This window comes from Alnus glutinosa, chromosome 9 (assembly GCF_958979055.1).
Source record: "Alnus glutinosa chromosome 9, dhAlnGlut1.1, whole genome shotgun sequence".
NCBI classification, from domain to species: domain Eukaryota; kingdom Viridiplantae; phylum Streptophyta; class Magnoliopsida; order Fagales; family Betulaceae; genus Alnus; species Alnus glutinosa.
Genome location: NC_084894.1, coordinates 2,444,539 through 2,460,216, shown reverse-complemented (window position 1 = coordinate 2,460,216; position 15,678 = coordinate 2,444,539). Strand labels below are relative to the sequence as shown.

Sequence of the window (15,678 nt, the reverse complement as noted above, 5' to 3'; positions counted from 1 at the left end):
ATCTCGTATCTCATTAATTGTATTTTGAAAGCACTATTTTTTTCAAATATACATTTTGAAGCCGCTAAATCAAATGGGCAACAACTGTCCTAAAAAAAAGGTAGATTAGTAATTTATATTTGTTAATTTGTAGACAATTATTTTACTTTGTGAGAATAAGATAGTTAAAAAAAAAAAAAAAAAAAAAAGGGTCAATTTTCTTATATTTTGATATGCTAAATTAAACAATAAAATAAATCAAAACAAGTAAATGTATTCTTAAAATTAATAATACGAGAAGTACTTGTAGAATCCAATGGCTCTTTTCATTGATACGTTATAGAGTGAACAATTAAGAGTATGTATTGCATTACTATAACAATATTACAAAAGACAAATGATTGCATTGAGTTGGGTTGTTTAGATTAATATTCTCTATGGCAGGACTTGTTCTTCAGTATAATATTTTAAGAGATATGAACTTAATGACAAAACTTTCCTCTAAACTCGATTAGAGGAAATTTCTCTCTCTCAATTTAGAGAAAATTATTGTACGTATCTATATTTATGCGGCAATAATTTATTAAAATGCCTTATACACTTACCCAACATACTTTTGTTGGTGGAGAAGTTATGGGCTTTTCTTTTTTTCTTATAATATGATATAATGCATAAATTATTGATAACAACAAAACAAATTGACCCTTAACATTACATAATTAATAATAATAATTAAGAAAGGGGTAGTTTTTGGTCTTTAGCAGAGGTGTGTGTCCACTTTATTATCATAATTTTCAATGCCTAGGGGCCCAAAAAGATATAGTAATGCAGAAATTAATGCTTATCAACCGCCGCGTGCACCAAAAGGTCCCCTCACTAGGTGGCAAAATAAACAATGTCTTAAATCCCTACCACATGTAGCACTTTGTAATTGGAGCAAAAAATAATTTCTCAAAAGTTATAAATCCAATAAAATATATTATTATTTTTGTCCTCTATCTATCTCCAAAAGTGATGGAGACTTTTTTTTTTTTTTTTTGGGGGGGGGGGGGGGGAGGAAGGGTGATGAAAGTCCACTTTATCCCACGTATTAATTATTGTTTGATTTATTTGATGATGCTTAAAGTTAAAGCCAAAGTATGTTGTAGTTCATATACAATTCATCTTCCACGTCTATCTGTCTTTCAAGTGTAATAATCAAGACTTTCCAAATCTTAGCATATAATCTTTTTTTATAAGAAGCTCTTAATTTTTTATTTTTTTTAATTATTATTATTATTTTTTTATTCGGTCTCGTACAAACTTCAGGTAGTACTTTTTCTAAAAATCAGTTTACAATGGAAGGTGGGTGTACAAAAGTTAATACAAACTCGGTTACGGTTGTACTTAGACAATGGCCAACTCTAAGAGCATCTACAACAATAATAGTTAAAGTAACTATTAAAAAAGTTCAACTCTCTACTTTAGTTACTGTTTTTTCTATACTTTCCAGCAAATTCTTTATTCTACTTTTAATTTTCTTTAAATATTATTTTGTGTATAAGAGAGTGTAGAAGAGAGAGAGAGAGAGAGAGAGAGAGTAAAAGAAGGAAAGGAATAGAGAGATAAAAAACGGTTTGGAGTGTGAATAGTGAATAAGCTCTTCTTCTATTCACACTAGAATAAAAATTTTTATCGAAATGGGGTAACTTCTATTCCTTTCTCTAGAAGCATAGTCCTTGACTCCCCCTCCCTCAGATCTTTGGTTGAGTTTGGTTATAGCAATGTTTTTATTTTTATTTTTTGGAAGGACAGTCCATCATTATTAGTGGTAAATATAGTTTAAATGGTTAAATTCATCATTTTTTTTATTAATTTAAATTTTTAGAATTAATAGTAATTTAACGTGATATTATAACAAAAATTCTTAATTCAAACATTGTTCCCAAAATTTATATCTCATTTTAATGAAAATAATTCATGTATTGTCTATAAGTTGCAACCAAATAAGCTTCTTCTTTGGTATTGAAAGAGAGTCGCCTGAAATCATCCAAGCAATTCTGCATCTTTGACATTTGCCTTTCAATTTCCTCTACAAAGCTAAAATCCACAACAGTGGTAGCTCCTCAATGAGGGCACAGTCTGACTAAATGGGATGCCTTTAGGAATAATTATAGAAGCATTCCTATTCCCCTCCTGATCATTTCCCTCTACCTTTCCCCCTTTTCCAAAGGTCATGATCCTCCTCATCTCCTAGTCCCTCTTGTTTTCTTATTTGGTTAAAAAGAAAAAAGACATTATGAATTATTATTTTTTGAAGAATTGCTCACCAAGTTTTGAATCCAGAGGATATGCATAGAGAAGGAAGAATAAACACAAAGTGTTCTATTGGACACTTCAATGCTTAACTCAGAATTTATTGGATAAGGTAATAAGCTAAAGGAAATTGTAGAAGAATAGTGTTTGGCTAGAATGGTGCATACCTTCTTAGTGATCCATTTTCCCTTTCATTATGGAGTTTTTTTCCCCGCGTTTCATTGGTTAGGGAGGGGATCTATGGAATAAATAGTTTGATTATGTGCCCCCCCATTCTCTTATGCAAATGTTTCTCAACCCTTGAGAATAGTTCAGATGACAGTGGTCTGGATATTGTGCATACAAACTCTCTATTATTTGTGCGTCCGTCCATCTTAGCCTGGCTGGATTCGATCGATCCATAGGACTTATCAGAAATGGGTCTGTTTAGGCTAACCAAATGGGCTGGAGATCCCTGCTTCCGAGGGGATGAAACTATCACAAACCTTGGGGGTGGTAGGCCCCTTTCCAATAAAAAAAATTAAAAATTAAAATCCCCAAAACGTTATATATTTTTATGGGATAACTCTTTTAAAATTAACATTTTACCCTTTTAAATTTTTTTTTTTTTTTTTTTTTTTTTTTTTTATTATTTAAGTTTTGCCCCATTACTGAAAATCACAGTTCCACTTTGTACACCATTATTAATATAAAGAAACTGTATAAACTAATAGCAACATTGTTCATCATTTTTAGTATATAAACTCATGCTCATTAACGTTAATCATATAATTAGTGCGAATTTGCTATGACGGTCTTCCGTGGCTAATGGCGCCTAAGGGTCCGTTTGGGTTTGCGATTTTAAAATGTACGATTTAAAAACAGTGATTATAAAATGTGCGATTTGAAAAAGTGATTTTTAAAAAATGTAGTTAATCGTTTGATAAAATCACAGTTTAGTCTTTAAAATTTTGCGATTTCAAAAAAGCACCCAATTACCTGCGATAATTTTATGCATTTTCAAATCGTAATTTTTCAAAAACGCAATTTTTAAACAATTCATTTTTTATAATTTAGTTTAAAATCATAATTTTTGTTTATGAAATCGCAATTTTAAACGTACGGTAACTCTCGTTAGCATGGTCCTGCACAAGGACGACATTATTCATATCTCAAAAGGATGTCACAGTTTAAACATCACTTCAGCTAGCTCTATTCCTCTTGCTTCAGAAGTGGCAGTTGCATTCAGAACTCTTCTGATTCCATCAGCACCAAATCCTCAGTTGCCCCCACACTCCCCCCCCCATCTCTATATGCATATTGTAAAAGATTTTTGGAGAAACAAAATCCTTTGGGTAGGAATTTTGATTGAACAATAGTAAACAAATTTTGATTGTACTACTGTCCTCCTTTTTGCTTCTTTGTTTTTCGGCCATAATCATCAGGAGGAACCATTAGTGAAGGTGAATTATTTTGGTATTGACCAAGTACTTTTTGTGTCTATTGCTTTTTCTAATCACTGGCTAGGAGAATCCAAAACTTATAGAGAACCCTTTTGCACTAACAAGATCCATTGCCTACCTTTTCTTATATTGGGCTTCAAACCCTTTTGAATTTCTTTCTATCATTGAGACACATGCAATTTCTTGTATAGGTACTCATGGGGCCAAATTGAAAATAATCAATGCACCAACAAAAAAAAAACAAACGGGTGCAAAAAAAGGCAAAAGTTTTTATCTAAATTATGTCAGAGAAAATTGTTGACATCTGTTCTTAGAGCATACGATTTTCACATGCTTCGTTAATGCTATTAAAAATGTATGTATGAATCACACGTTTTAAAGACAAATATCAATTTAATAAATTAAATTAAAAAAAAAAAACAAAAAAAAAACAATGTATACAAATGTCTGTTCTTGTCGGAAAATAATTCACATATGTGGTCCAACAGGCAACAAGGATGTTTTGGTCATTCTCACCAAACCTAACTTTACTTCTAAAAATAGGATTAATCTAATGTTCAAGCACGCAATCAATTCAGATGAAAGCTGAGGTGTGAATTACCCAGGCGCTTCTCCAAAACAATGGGTATTCAGAGAAAATATTCAACTACAAAGGACATTATTGTAAAAGAATAACAAAATCTGAGAGACCTAGATTTCTGTCCTCTGTTCACTTCTCATTGGCTGAATCATGGAAGAGGAAAGAAAAATGTTTTATGTGGGTTTCACTTTCTCTCTCTTCACTCACTGGCATCACCACCACCACCTCCTCCTCCACTCCCTGCAGCACTAATAGAGGGAGAGACAGAGACAGATTTTAGAGAGAGACTTGGCTTTTCTTCTTGTTCTGAGTTTCCAGTCTGATATTCTTTATTTATTTTTTTTTCAATTATTGTTTCACTCATTTTGTTGTTGTTATCTTCTTCAGCTGGGTGGTTCAGATTCACAAGTGGGGAACTGGGTTTTTGTCAACAGACTTGATGGTTATTTGTGTTCATGAGGAAAAAGTTGTGGTAACTTTGTTATTCTGTACTTAGCCCAAAAAACAACTCTGTATTCTGAGTCCCTGTCTTCCTCTGTTTCCTCTGCTTCTAAGACTTTTTTAATTGCTGTGTATTCTCAGTCCAAGTAGAAAAAAATTGGGTCTAGTATTTAGCGTTAGATCCACATGAATCAGCTGAAACTTCTCCATAATTTTCTTTTTTGGGAACTACTTTATCTTAGAAAGAAAGCAAAGACAAACTCTGTTCTTGTTGGCGGTTTCCGAGAGCTTTTCTGATTTCCTAAGCCTTTGAGTTTGATTTCATCAAAAGGCTTAAAAGGAAATATTCTAAAAGCAATCTTCGTTCTTCAACACTTAAAGCTTTTATGGAAGATAATTGAAGAAAAGCAGAGAAAAGGAAATGGAGTCAGATCTTCAACGACATCATCATAATTTCAACGACCATCAAGCCCAACATCAGCAAAACCAGATGAACTCCGGCTTGACGCGGTACCGGTCGGCCCCAAGTTCGTACTTTTCAACAATCCTTGACAGAGAATTCAGCGAACAATTCTTCAGCCGGCCTTCGAGCCCCGAAACAGAACAAATCTTCGCTCGGTTTATGTCCGGTGGCGGCAGCGGCGGTGCTGGTGGTGGTGGAGGCACAGACGATGCATCAGAAGTGGGTACTAAAGAGGGTAATATCCAGCAAACGCAGTTTATGCAATCAATAAATGACGAAGCAGCAAGGGTGGTTCTTCAGCAGCAGAGCAACTATGGCTCTACTTCTCAGAGTTTTTACCAAAGCCCATCGAGACTACCTTTGCCGAATCAGGGCTTGAATTCAATGGGGATGGATCCATTGACGCAGATGAAGACCGGCGGAGGTGGTAATAGTTCCAGCCTTATTCGGCATAGTAGCTCGCCCGCCGGATTGTTCTCCCACATCAATGTTGAAAACAGTACGTGCCTATTGTATTTTCCTCCTCCTTTTTATTTTTCAGCTGCAGAACACAATTTAGTGCGGATTTTGCTTTTGGGTTTCTTGAAAAGATTTAGATAGATTTTGGTTCTAACTTCTAAACGTTTCGTGTGAATTAATTGAGTAATATATAAAGTTGCTTAAGCTACGATATTAGATGCAAAAATGAGCAGTTTTGGTTCTTGATTTTATTTTACTAATGGTTACAAATTTGGAATGATGCTAAACAATTCTTAGCAAATGGCAGGCTATGCTGCAATGAGAGGCATGGGAAATTTTGGAGCCGGTAAGAGCACCAAGGAAGAAGCATCTTTTTCTTCTGCAAGCAGGATGAAGAATTACTCAGCAGGACCTCCTTCTTCAGCAGGGGTAATGAGTCCAATAGCGGAAATCGAGGACAAAAACATGGCAGCAAACCATCCAGACACTGGAGGATTTGGTGAAGGCCGTGATGACAACTATGTCACAGGTTTCCCAATCGGTTCTTGGGATGACACTGCAATGATTTCAGACAATATCGCTGGTCTTAAAACCCTTGTAGATGATGATGATGAAAAGCCATTTTCCAACATAAACGTGTCCGAAACTCAGGTAGTATATATGTGATCCATTGTGTTTTGCTTTCTAAAATCCTATTATCTGATCAGAGCTTTTGCTGTTAATCAGAATATGGACTCTGGAACTCGCCCTCCTACTGTTTTGTCTCATCACATGAGTTTGCCAAAAACTGCAGCAGAGATGGCTGCCATTGAAAAGTTTTTGCAGCTCCAAGATTCTGTACCTTGTAAGATTCGAGCTAAGCGGGGCTGTGCCACTCACCCACGAAGCATTGCCGAGAGGGTAAGAGCATTCACATCCAGCTCAGTAAATGTTTAGTTAAAATTTAGCTGAAGAACACGTTTTCTATATTAACTACCCATTTTTTCAAAGCATTCTCAACATTTTAGCGATCAAAACTTTCGCTATTCCATTTAAAATATTATTATTATTTTTTATTTAATTTCACGATTCTAAAATATATCAACAATGCTCGGCAAATTTGATGAGCATTGTAGAAGTTCAACAAATCCTTAACTATTTTGGCTAACCGGATCGGATGTAGAGCTTTTTTGAGAATTTTTTTGTTACCCGGCTAGCCAAATGTGAGTGCACTTAGGTGTGGTCCCATCACTTTCATCTCTTTATTGTTTGGCCATTGACTGAACTTGTTGATCATCAATGGTTCAACCCTTTACATATTCATTTTCTTGTCAAAATTTTCAGGTTAGAAGAACCCGAATCAGTGAAAGGATGAGGAAGCTACAAGATCTTGTGCCCAACATGGACAAGGTAGAAGCTTCTCTTGCATTTGTCCCTTGTAGATTCCTTTTTGTGGGGGCTCATATATTTCGCTTCCTTCTTTGCAGCAAACAAACACATCAGACATGCTAGATTTAGCGGTTGAGTACATTAAAGACCTTCAAAAACATGTCCAGGTAGACTACAAAAACTCTTGCATGAATATGAACTGAATCCTCTCAAAATTTAATCTTATGTTAAACTAATTGTTTCTTTTTATTTTGTTGATATCTTGTCAGACACTTTCCGATAGCCGTGCAAGGTGTATGTGTTCAAACAAGCAGCAGCAATAACACAAAAGGCCTGTCTGTCCGTGTGTCTGACTTGCTTTTGTACACAACAAACCATGAGAATGTGTAAAGAAGATAGAAAGTTAAGCTTAGCTGGGTTCTCCGGTTCTGTTTTGCACTGAAAAAGTAGCATTGTAGTTAACTATGAGATTGTGTGGGTGTAAAGGGTAAAAAGGCTGCTGATAGTTAACTGTAAAAGATCCAAACCTATTGATGCCATTATAGAGAGCAAATCTGTACAGTTAATTTTCTAGTGCACGCAATGTGTTTTTAGTTGCAGAGCTCAACCAAACAATAAAAATTCTCTTCTAGCGAGAGAGAGAGAGAGAGAGAGATAAGGATTTAACTCCAAAGGACATTCTCCTTTCTTGAAAGTAAAGAGGGATGCCATCAATGGCTATCTAGCATGGGAAACGTGGGTGTTTCGCCTTTTTTTGACATATTTGGCAGGAGTGATGAATGAACCAACACCGAAGCTCAACCTGGTTAAAATGTCATTTTTTTTGTTTCCCTTTTGGGACTTAATACGATGCGTTTTATATGCCTTTTATATTCTCGGAATGGTTTTGAGCGATATTAATTAGTTTCGTTAAGAGTACTACAACTTTTACTGCAAGTGTCTTATAAATTAGTGTGACAGTTCACATGACACTTAATAGATCGGTTACTAAAATGTGAACTGTCACCTAATAGTTCGCATGGCACGTATAGTCTATTATTGTATTTATTCATTTTAGATGGACTACTATAGCCATTCTATTTGTTTTAAGTCCATTTGTAAACACTTGAGGAAGTTCGTACTTTCACCCTATATTTAAATGGCCGCTGACTTATTGAATTCCATAATCATCATTTTATGAATCAGGGTGGAGATTACCAAACTTCTCCCACACTCAACATTGTACTATTCTCCTACAACGTACATCGACAATGAAGGCACCTACTTTCTCAATAATTAATTTGCACATGCTATGAAGAACGGACACCCACTTGAATTTGTAAAAAAGTTGCAATAAAAATTATAGTACTTGCAAAGAATTTTTATAGGTCTAATGTGATGTGACTCGCATTATGCTCGTTCACATAATTTTTCTATACCCTTTTTTAACGGGGTTGGCTTGTTTATCAAAATTGGTTATTGCCATGGTTAGTGGCCTAAAAGAACCACTCCATCTTAGTCATTGATGTTCCTAGGTTACATGTTTTTGTTGCAAAGTAGGCTTGATAAGTTTTAGAAAGGGAAAAGTGAAAGCAAAAAGACAGAAATATTGAGGTGGTTCTACTAAGAAATGTGTTGGTGAAGGTAGATGGGGACATGGGGTGGGGATATGTGGCTGCAAATGACAAGTCACTATCCCTGTTACTATTAGCCTAATTTATTAATGGAAATAAATACCATGTGATAGCTGTCGTCATTATCCTTCTTTTAAATGAGTCCAAGGAAAAAGATTAGCTATGGTAGTTAACCTGTTTTGTTTGAAAATTGAATATTGTAACTATTTTTGTGTTTTTACCTAGCGTTTTGTATTTAGAAAATTTTTATTTTTTATTTTTTTGTCTTGACGACTACTCATATGTCATATGTGGGTCATACAAATTCAATAATTATTTATTTTTTATTTTTTTTAAAAAAAAATGTATCGAAAATGTACATATAGCAGCAGATCTCTTTCGAATGAGAAATGTTACACACATTTCCACTTACACACTTAAATAAACTCTCTGACATGACACTGAAAATCATCATTATATTCAAAATCTAATAATAATCTATCTGAAATCTAATGGTGATTTTTAATTTAAGAGTGGAAGTGAAAGCGTGTAGCATTTTTTATTCCTATAGATTGAGATTGTCACGTAGTCATTGGGTTTTTTATTTATCTATTATTTTTTTTTTTTACTGATCTGGACTTTTTATGGATTGAGCATTTGAGCTAGGCCGAAAGAAAGCATTTGCTTTGCTCAAGTGAAGTGTATCAGAAAAGATTGGACTTGAGCTGGAAGCCTTGTTGCTTGGGCTGTGGCCCGCCATTCTGAAAAGGCCCATAAGGAAAACGGAGCATAGGCCCAAAACATGTCTGGGGTGTGTCACTGCGAAAAGTGTCCGCAAAAAAGTACCAAAAATCGACCAAATTTTGTTTTTAACCTTCGGTAAAAGCATTAAAGCAATTATGTTATGATCCTGGATAATGTTAGGCATCTACCAATTAACTCAAAAGTTTTAGAGTTAATTGAAAGTGAATAGTTAGGCTTTTAAATTTATTTCATATTAAGTTCAACGCTTATATTTAAATTGGGATCCGCTAGGATCAAAACAAAACAATTCACTATGCTTCCGTGTTGACGTCCACGCGACCTACTTTATGTCGGTTTTTCACTATGAATCTAGTAGCATTTTCTACTTGAGAAATGCTAGACATCCCAGCACTTTTTTTCAAAATTTGGTTCCAAACTGATGTGTCACAATCCTATGAGTTTGTGACACATTTTCCAAAATGATGGATCTCATGTGATTGTGACGCATCAGTTTGGAACTAAATTCTGGAAACAAGTGTTTGGATGCCTAGCATTCCTCTTTCTACTTTTGTGGCGGTTTTACTCAGGCACTAGATAACATTTTTCAGAAGTTGCCTCTTCGAGGTTTGAATATGTGATGTGGTGCTTGCTTAAATACTAATTTTAGGTGCTTAAGCAATATGCCAAAAGCTTTAGAGTTGACGGAAGGCAAAAAGTTAAGCCATTAAACTTATCTCATACTTAGTTGGCCCAATGGAATGCCCATATCCCAAATTAAGCCCTACCAAGATCTAAAACCTCTCTCAACAAAGGTGGAGAAATGAAGCCATATTTTTGTTTTTTTTTGTTTGACATGTCCACACAAGAGGGAGGATTCAAACTAATGACATCCGCTTCATGATGTGTGGTCCATAATCGATTGAGCTATCTCATGAGAACAATGAAGCCACATTTGGTACAGATGAATAGACTCAAGAATCGAATAGATATTCTTATAGAATAACTAGTTCATTATTTATGTTCCGTTTGTTTGGGCATAAAATATTTTATGAAAAATATTTTTTGTAGTTTATGGTGTTTAGTGCAACTAAAAATGATAGTCAACGGAAATTATTTTCAGTTTGATCATACAAGCTTCTTTAATTTTTTGAAACGAACTCTAGCAATTTGCGTCGAGAATTCGATGACGGTGGCTAAATTCCGCCTAAATTGACCGGAATTAGGCCATTTGTGTCGGATTCCGGCGAAGGTGGCTAGAATCTGGCCATTGCTGCCGAATTTTGGCCTCCATCACCGGAATTCGGCAACAGTAGCCGAAATCCTATCGGCCAATACGAAATCTCATCACCAGTAATTTTTCGTTGTTGGTGATTTTTTCGTACGAGCTAAACGTTGAAAAATATTTTCAGGAAAATCATTTTTTTTTTTAAAAAGAATTTCGTTGAAAATATTTTACGACAAAAACATTTTACGCCAAAACAAACGGAGTATTAGTTGTGTTACCATTACTAGAAATAACTATTTCCCTAAAATGAAGAATAATTATTCTTCTAAAAATATTAGGGATAAAAATTACCTCAAAAATGAAATAGCTCTAAAAATAATATTCTAAAAAACCATTTGTTATTTTTATTTGGTGGTTGCAACCACCATATAACTCGGATTTGGTGGCTGCTACTACTAGATTGAGTAGTCCGACCACCCCGCGTGATGGTTTAAACATGGCAAATGCAATGTTTAACCATCAAGCAAAAAAACATGAATTTAAGTTCTAATACTATTTTATGATTTTGTTTAAAAAAATTCAATAACCTTAATAAAGGTTTATTGCATTTATTAGTCCATCCGAGTTGGAATTCAAACCAACTTTCTATTCATAATATGCCGGCATTAATAGACTTGCCAAATTACAATGTTAGCAAAGAGATACATTCAAAATTTCAAATAAGGAAGAGATACTCTGTATTTTACAGAGTAATTCCCCCCCCCAAAAAAAAAAAATAAAAAAATACAGAGTAATTCTCTGTGATGGAATACTTTTTAGAGTGTTAATTTTTATATAAAGAATTAAATAAAAATAGAATACTGACACGTGTTGAAGTAGCCAACGTTCACCTTCCATGTTCTGTGCTTTCCCTCTCAAATCTCAGTTCAAAAAACTTGAAAGCACAGCGCAAAACACTAATCCCCAAAAACGAGCTTTGAAATTCAATGAAACGGTCGCTTTAATCACGCTCCTCCTGATCTCTCTCTCTCTTTCTCACTCGCTTCATTCATGGAGGAAGCCGCCGACCAGTATCTCGGCTTAGATTGCGGGGCTCACGCGGCTTTGCCTCCAGCTCTGGTATCTCTCGCGCCGTTCTCTTCGCCGTCCCCGCGCCGGCTCTCAACCGGCGGCTTCGCGCAGGCGAGCTACCCCGCCCCCGTGCCACCAAAGCGGATGGCCTGGGTGTCCCTACAGGGGCGGCTCATCAACGCCGAAGAGGCGAGCTCGGTTAGGTCTGTCGGTGGCGGCTTGAGCCGCGACGAGGCTATAGCTTGGGAGCTATTCAGCCCGGTCCAGAGGTTCCTCATCGTGGCGGTGATCGGCGTTGCCGCAGCGGAGTCGAAGAAAAACCGACTCATTTTGCGGCTCACGAAATCTGTGGAGCTTAGGGTTAGTAATTAGAGTTTTTAATCACTCATAAGGATTAATTCAAGGCATTAAATTGTGTACGCTGTAGTTTGCCGTGTAGTTATGTTAATTGTTGGTTTAATGCATGATTTATAGAGTTTTTAGGGCTAATTAGATATCGCAGTAATTACCAGTTCAAGGGCAGCAATATATATATAATCTAAACCATTGATTCTCATTCTCTTCTTTCTTTTTAAAAAAAATTATTTATTTATTTATTTATTATTATAATAATAAGCAACAAACTTATTATCATTAAATTATTTTTTTCCCCTTTGCATCTATCTGTATTCTGTAATATATTTGTGTTCTTTTGAGAATATTAAATTCTATTTAATGCTTTTTTTTTTTATTATTTTTTATTATTTTTTTTTATTTTTTTTTCTTTTTCAATCCAAATTGATAGAAAATTTGCCTAATTTTTCTAATCCTGTGATACCTCAATTCTTTTCATCTGTCAGTGTGTTAAGAAAGTTGCAATGGGTTATGTGGTTTAAGCTCTGGTTTGCGAATTTTGCTTCAGGATCAGGTGCTGTCAAGCATGCAACAGAAGCTTGACAGTCTGTTCCAGCAGGTGAATTATGTTAGGGATTACTCGAGTGGTAGGGGCGAGATGGCATTCACCAAGAATTTGGAGTCATCATGTAATGACGCTTTTGGTTCTGATAATGTCACATTCGTTGATTGTGGTTGTTGGTTTTGTGATCAACATCGTGTCCTGTATAATGGGTTGCCGGTAATAATTTATTTCTAACAATTTGTGAATGTACTATTAAATTGCAGTTAGTGAATGTCCTTGCTAAATTGCTTGAATTTTCCTTATTGAATCTTTTAAGTTTGGTTGCAGGGCAGCTCTGTTAGGAAAGCCTCCAGTGGGGACGAGATGCTCCAATATAAATTTGCTATCTCAAACGAAGCAGAACCAGAGGAGCGCCGCATGTCTGATTTGTCAGATTGGGCTTCAAGTGTCACATCTTCTGCTGACATCCAGGTAATGGGAGGTTCAAGAGCATTATTACTAATTCTGGATTTCCATTTTACAATATAATCTCATATTACATGTCGATCGGGTTTGTAAATGGTAGTAATTGCATGCATTCTTGCGTTTCTTGTTCATGCATTTCATTTACTCGGAAGGGTTCTGCCAACATGCCTCAATTATCAAGCTTCATTGTGGTGATGGTCAACCAACAAGAGCTGGTTAAAAAGATAATTGAGGTGTAACTATATACATTTTGTATATTGGATTGTCATGGTGCATTTTTATCAGATGAACACCTCTGCAATTGAACAAGACATTTACAACTTCAAGAAGGACAATGAGGAGAAAGATGCCACTATAAAGGAGTTAACCACTCTACTCCACTCATCTGATTTTGCTGGTTCAAAGGTAATGTTCTTGTTATTTTCCCTTTGAATTTCGTCCTTAACCACATTTTTTCCTTTGATTAATCAGTATCCCTTATAACAGAGGATTGCAGAGTTGGAAGACATTATACGTAGGAAAAACACGATAATTACAAGACTAAAGAAGGACATGGTTGTCCTAGAACAAAAGGTAAGAAGCACGTGGCAGGAATCTAGTGGTTGTAGAGTTTGGGGAGTTCATTGAAGAAAGTAAAAGCAGTATTTGCAATCTCCCTCCATTCCCTTCTTAACTGTTCCATTTCTAGGCTTTTGTTGTGTATAATGATTTAGTCATATTATGCATCGGCCTTTCACATGAAATGATGGAATGACTGCTTATAATGTAAAAAGGTCCATCAATTCTAATGGACTTATTAAAGGATATGAATTCCTTCTACACATCTGAAATTCAATGTGGAAAAACTTTGCATTTTAGAAAAAAGAAGCATGTGCTTATGTTTACTTGAAGAATGTCCATGTAATTAATGTTGTGTCTAAAAGAATTTGGTCGTCATGTTCAGAATTTTGTTACTAATAGTATAATTAAAAGCAGGTGGTGCACTTCACTAGGCTTCGGAGATCCTCCTTCCCTCTCTCAGACTCAAACTTAAACAGTGAGCAGCGTCCACACATGACAGAAAATCTCCTATATGATATGGATAGTACTACCAGTCCTTCATCTTCTGATTCAGACTCTTCCCCTTCGAATCAACCACATGCTCCTGTTGCTAAAATGGAGGAAATTTCTGTTGAGAATAACTACTCTACTTCTACAAGAAACCAGATGTCAGCGCCAGCAAAACCGCCAGGTTCTTTTGTGAGACCAACAGATTGGAGCTCAAAATCTCGATCAGGAAGTCCACTTAAAGAAATATCTACAAATCGGAAATCCGATTCAATTTCTTCTTCGAGGCAAAAGCAGTTAATTGTTGGAGATTCTTCAAGAAAGAGTAGAAGGCGACATCTAACTGGATCCAAGGATGCAACTCCTCAAAAGAGATGGATTTAGTAAGTGACAAGCAATTTTTCTGGAATTGTTCTTAATGATGCCACTACAACAAGCTTTCAAATTTGATTTCAGCATTTAATTTGTTATCTTTTGTGACTGATCTGGAATTTCGAAATGACAAATCTTTCAATGTAGTCAGAACTGGTTCAAAAATTTCAACTTAATTCTTAAAAGCGAAAACCTTTGAATTTCTGAGTTTGGAGTCTCCAATTCTGACATCCAAACCAATATGCAGTCTTTTTAACAGATTGAAGTTATGTATTTTCATACCCTTTAAATGTGCCTTGAATGAATCAATGTTTTTGTAGGTTGATATATATATATATATATATATATATATATAAAGCACTTGCCAATGCTATAACGTTGATAGAAGTTCTCTTGAAGCATGTTATCTTCTTTTGTGTTTATTTGGGTGGGCATGCATTATGCCTCACATCTCTGCGGCTTTTTGTAGGTTGAATGCAAATATTTCTGCAATCTGGAGATGAGACGCCTTTACACATCCAAAATGATGCTCGGGAGATGTATGGAACATATTTATACCGTCTTTTTTGTTGTTGTCATATTCCTGTCGATGTTGAATTTATAGAATTTTAGAAATTACAGTACATTAATTTAAGTAAATACACAACTGGTCTTATATATTCACTACTATTCCTCATCTTCTTTAAACTAATTTTTTTAAAAAATTATTAGATCCAAATTATTATATTCTTTTGTTCTTCTTAAAGCAAATCTATCAGAATAAACAAATGGCTCATAACAGTCAAATTTAACTATTATGAGCCATTTCTTATCTCAGGTAGAATATATAATTTTTTTCTTCTTCCTTCTAGTGTGAATAATAAATAGTTTTTTTGTCTATTTACTAGTCACACTACAAAGAGTTTTTTATTATTTTTTCTCTCCATTTTCTTCTTTCTTTTTATTTTTTTTGCATTTTTTTCCACACAAAATAATATTTAAAGAAAATAGAGAGTATAATAGAGAATCTATTAAAGTGTGTATAGAAAATGAGAAGCTAAAATAGAAATTTATACTTTTTTGATAATTATTTTAGCTACTCTTGCTGGAAATGCTTTTAGTGGGAATGAATCTGAACAAATAAGCATTTGCAACTATAAGTAATTAAGAATTAAAATAAAGATTTAGATACCATTAATTTCGTTGTTGAATTATTTTTTTAATTTCAATTTTCTAAGTTTCCCATGATCATCAATGG

The 15,678-nt window shown here is 35.0% G+C and overlaps 2 protein-coding genes across 3 annotated transcripts; both read left to right on the top strand.

Annotated features, from left to right (window-relative positions):
• Positions 1–4,380: 4,380 nt before the first annotated feature.
• LOC133877990 (transcription factor bHLH130-like) lies at positions 4,381–7,593 on the top strand. Its single transcript, XM_062316469.1, has 6 exons — positions 4,381–5,699; positions 5,967–6,310; positions 6,386–6,559; positions 6,983–7,048; positions 7,126–7,194; positions 7,297–7,593. Exons 1-6 carry the CDS (start codon positions 5,159–5,161, stop codon positions 7,348–7,350), a joined length of 1,248 nt encoding a protein of 415 aa, XP_062172453.1. The 5' UTR covers positions 4,381–5,158; the 3' UTR covers positions 7,351–7,593.
• Positions 7,594–11,507: 3,914 nt separating this feature from the next.
• On the top strand, positions 11,508–15,110 carry LOC133878283 (uncharacterized). 2 transcript variants are annotated; one of them, XM_062316816.1, is made up of 7 exons: positions 11,508–12,019; positions 12,561–12,773; positions 12,885–13,028; positions 13,308–13,427; positions 13,509–13,595; positions 13,998–14,452; positions 14,911–15,110. In XM_062316816.1, coding segments are annotated over exons 1-7 (1,401 nt in total). In that variant the 5' UTR covers positions 11,508–11,638; the 3' UTR covers positions 14,912–15,110. The 2 variants fall into 2 exon arrangements, with proteins under 2 accessions (XP_062172800.1, XP_062172801.1); XM_062316817.1 differs by lacking the exon at positions 12,561–12,773.
• The last annotated feature ends 568 nt before the right edge of the window (positions 15,111–15,678 follow it).